Below are 3,253 nucleotides of genomic sequence, written 5' to 3'. Positions count from 1 at the left end.
GGCGTCAGCTGCTGCTTGTCATCCTCCATGGGTGGCCGGGTCCTCTTGAAAAAGCCCACCTGGAAGAGGGACATGGTGACAGCCCAGCCACAGGGACCCCCCCTCCCCCCCGGGATATGTCGTCCTGGGCCACATCTGGGCCCCATCTCTGCCCCTCCACCCCTGGGTGCCTGGCAGCACCAGCACCCTGCTCCCGGCCCACTCACCTTCCACATGACGAAGATGAAGATGGCGAGGAGCAGGAACCCGGCCAGGGCACCCAGCACCACCCACCACACTGGCACATTCTTCTCAGTGCTGGGGCTCACACGCACCACCTCTGTGACGGCCTGCGCAGGGACAGGGTGGGTGGCCCAGACCCCCCCCCCGGAAGGTGTCCCCTAGCTACTGTGACCATGCCCAGTCACCTCAAATACAGCCCTGCACCCCGAGTTGGCACCCAGCCCAGCCAGGTGGGTGCCAGCCTCCTTGGGCCACCATGCCAGCCCTACCGTGGCCTCCCCGCTGGGCAGCACGCGGGGCTGGATGCGGTACGGCATGCCGGAGACGTTGAACCAGGCCCGGGACTGGATGAGGAACTGCTTCAGGAGATGCTCGTGCTGGGCACAGACACATGGGCCGGCATGAGGGGTGTTGGCACCCACAGCCCTGCACCCAGCGTCCCCATGGGTGCCCTCTATGGAGCCTGGACACCAGGGTCTCCAGCTCTGCAAAAGCCTCAAGACCTCGGCCAGGCAAATCCTCCTGGGCACACGGTGCCTGGGCCCCGCCGCGGGCTCCTGCCGCGGTGGCCCCAGCTGCTTGGTGTCACCCTTCAGGGTACCAGGAGGGCACCCCTAACCCGGGCACCAGGTCACGGTGGGCAGGCAGGGCACATGGCACATGCTCCCCGGGGACCCACCCCACGGGGACGCTGTCGGTGACACCTCCGGGCCCTGGCAGGCGTGGGCGCCGTACCTTGTGCAAGGTGTCCATCCAGAGCAGGGCATGGACGCTCACCAGCACCCGCTGGTCCTTGGGCAGGCTCTGCACCTCGCACACGATGCTCTCGCACGGCTCGGCGCTGCAGTTCTGCCGGGGCACGGCGGGCCCGTCACCCCCGGTGGCACCCGCTTCCGTCCCACGAGGTGCCCAGGGGGCCGGGCAAGGCCAGYGGGGTACGGAGCGGTGTGCCCCACGCGAACGTGCTCCAGGCAGTGCCCCACACATGGCTCAGCCTGTCCAAGAGCACCCCCCCAGAGTTGCCCAGGCCACCCTGCCGGGTGCTACCCACCCTGCCGGGTGCTTCCCACCCTGCAGCGCCCGCTGCTCGCCCCGAGCACCCTCTGATGCATGGCACTTCCAGCTCGGTGCACCCACTGCCCACGAGGCTGCTGCAAGGCCTCGGCGCCCGCGCTGGCGGGGGGCACCCCCACTCTCCGTGCCGCGAACGGTCCCCGCTCACCACGTGGACGGGCTCCCNGAGGCTGCTGCAAGGCCTCGGCGCCCGCGCTGGCGGGGGGCACCCCCACTCTCCGTGCCGCGAACGGTCCCCGCTCACCACGTGGACGGGCTCCCCAGGGGCGGCTGGGGCCTGCTCACCCACCGCCCGACGTTCCCGCTGGAGGCTGCCGTTGCGGGCCGAGGCACCCGTGGGCCGGGGGATCTCCAGCTGCCGGGAGAAGCGGACGCGGCCTTGGCTCGGGTGCCCCCCACACCCACTGCCATGCCGGGGGCAGCGCCCCGCCGGCCGCCCACCTGCTGCGGGTTGAGGCCGGGGGGCTCGGTGCAGCTCACGCCCCCCTCGGTGCCCAGCTCCAGCAGGTAGAGCAGGAGGCTGCCCTGGAGCCGGCTGGGCACGGCGAGGCGCAGGGTGACGCCGTTCACGGTGCCGGGACCCTTGTTGTGGAGCTGCGGGACGAGAGAGCGGGGTGGCAACGGGGACGGCGGGCGCCGGGATAGGTGTCGGGTGGGCACCGAGCCGGGCGCCGCCACGTACCTGGTAGACGTGTTCCACCTTGATGCCGTGGTCCTCCAGCCGCCGGCTGCCCTCCACCGCCTGCCACGCCGGCGGCAGCACCGCGGTGGCGGGCAGGGAGGTCCTAGGCGGGAGAGAGGGGCTCAGGGGCGCCCACCTCGCCATGCCCGCTGCGCCCACCACCCCCACCCCGACCTCACCCTCGCAGCTCCATGGCCGCCTGGGCCTCCACGGGCACCCTCACCACCTCCACGGCGCTGCTGGGGCTGTGGCTGTTCTTGCTGCGGGAGGCGAGGCCGAGAGGCGGGTGAGAGCGGGCAGGGTGGCACCGAGCCCCCCCCCTCCACCCCCTAGTGCCCACCCCWGTTTGGGGGGACAACACGGAGAAGCAATGGGAGCATCTGATCTCGGACGCCTGGGCCCTGAGGGCACCTGGCAGGGAGGGAGGCGGGAGGGGGGTGCAGGCAGGAGGGTGCCCGCGGGTCTCCGGCACCCGCGGGCACCGCGTCACCTCCGCAGCTGGAGCCGGAAGGCGATGGCGTCACCCACGTCTTCCAGGCCGGACACACTCAGCTCCATGTTGACGGTGATCTGCAGGGGTGGCTTCAAGTGGGCGCTGGGCAGGCCTGACGCCAGGGTGAGGGGCACGGCCGGCGGACCCTTACCCGGCTGCTGGCCTTCATGGGGTTGCCCAGCTCGCAGACCACCACGTGGCTCCCGTTCTCCTTCCGGGGGTTGCAGCTGAGCTTCTCCTGCCCCCGCCGCGGTGGGACGGCGTTGGAGGGGGCGGGCGCAGAAGTGGCACGAGGCCCCGGGGGAGGGAGGGGGGGGACACGGAGGGCAGCAGCCTCCGCCGCCTCACCAAGCCCGGGCACCCACCTGGACGTCGCTGACGGCTTTCTGGTAGTGGGCGCCGGGGGGCAGCTGCACCCGCAGCTCGGCCTCGAAGGCGCCCTCGCCGGCGTTGCTGGCGTTGGCGCGCAGGCGCACCACGTTCTCCGCCCCGACGAGCAGGCGCGTGCCCGGCCTGGGGCGACACGGCGTGAGCGCCCGCGGCGGCGCCGTGCCCCGCAGCGACGCCCCTGTTCTCCCCCCCCACACACACCCAACCAGCACCACCCACAACGCCCGGCCCGGTGGGGCACCGCGCCACCCGCGCCYGCCGCCCCGGCCGCTCACGTGTCGGCGGCGAGGCGGAGGTCGGGCACGCAGACGTTGTCGTCGCCGCAGTCCAGCACGATGCGCGTCTGGGCCGGCGGCAGGGCGAGAGGTGGGGGGCAGCGGCAGAGTGGGCAG

At 72.5% G+C, this 3,253-nt stretch overlaps 1 protein-coding gene across 1 annotated transcript in view; it reads right to left on the bottom strand.

The window, feature by feature from the left end:
• Positions 1–5: 5 nt before the first annotated feature.
• LOC146587846 (integrin alpha-IIb-like) overlaps positions 6–3,253 on the bottom strand; it is a gene marked incomplete at its 3' end in the record, with an annotated part of 15,651 nt that continues 12,403 nt past the window's right edge. The window contains exons 9-20 of the mRNA XM_085318925.1: positions 3,137–3,248; positions 2,837–2,984; positions 2,623–2,709; positions 2,469–2,548; positions 2,158–2,238; positions 1,979–2,081; positions 1,738–1,890; positions 1,541–1,651; positions 958–1,071; positions 492–599; positions 207–329; positions 6–59 (exon numbers count right to left, since the gene is read on the bottom strand). Of these exons, the coding sequence (XP_085175051.1) occupies positions 6–59; positions 207–329; positions 492–599; positions 958–1,071; positions 1,541–1,651; positions 1,738–1,890; positions 1,979–2,081; positions 2,158–2,238; positions 2,469–2,548; positions 2,623–2,709; positions 2,837–2,984; positions 3,137–3,248 (1,274 nt within the window). The remainder of the gene's footprint in view (positions 60–206; positions 330–491; positions 600–957; positions 1,072–1,540; positions 1,652–1,737; positions 1,891–1,978; positions 2,082–2,157; positions 2,239–2,468; positions 2,549–2,622; positions 2,710–2,836; positions 2,985–3,136; positions 3,249–3,253) is intronic.

The sequence above is a fragment of the Rhea americana genome, unplaced genomic scaffold, assembly GCF_003343005.1.
Source record: "Rhea americana isolate MKP2758 unplaced genomic scaffold, rheAme1 scaffold_561, whole genome shotgun sequence".
In the NCBI taxonomy this organism is placed as follows: Eukaryota; Metazoa; Chordata; class Aves; order Rheiformes; family Rheidae; genus Rhea; species Rhea americana.
This window is presented reverse-complemented; position numbering and strand designations above follow the sequence as displayed.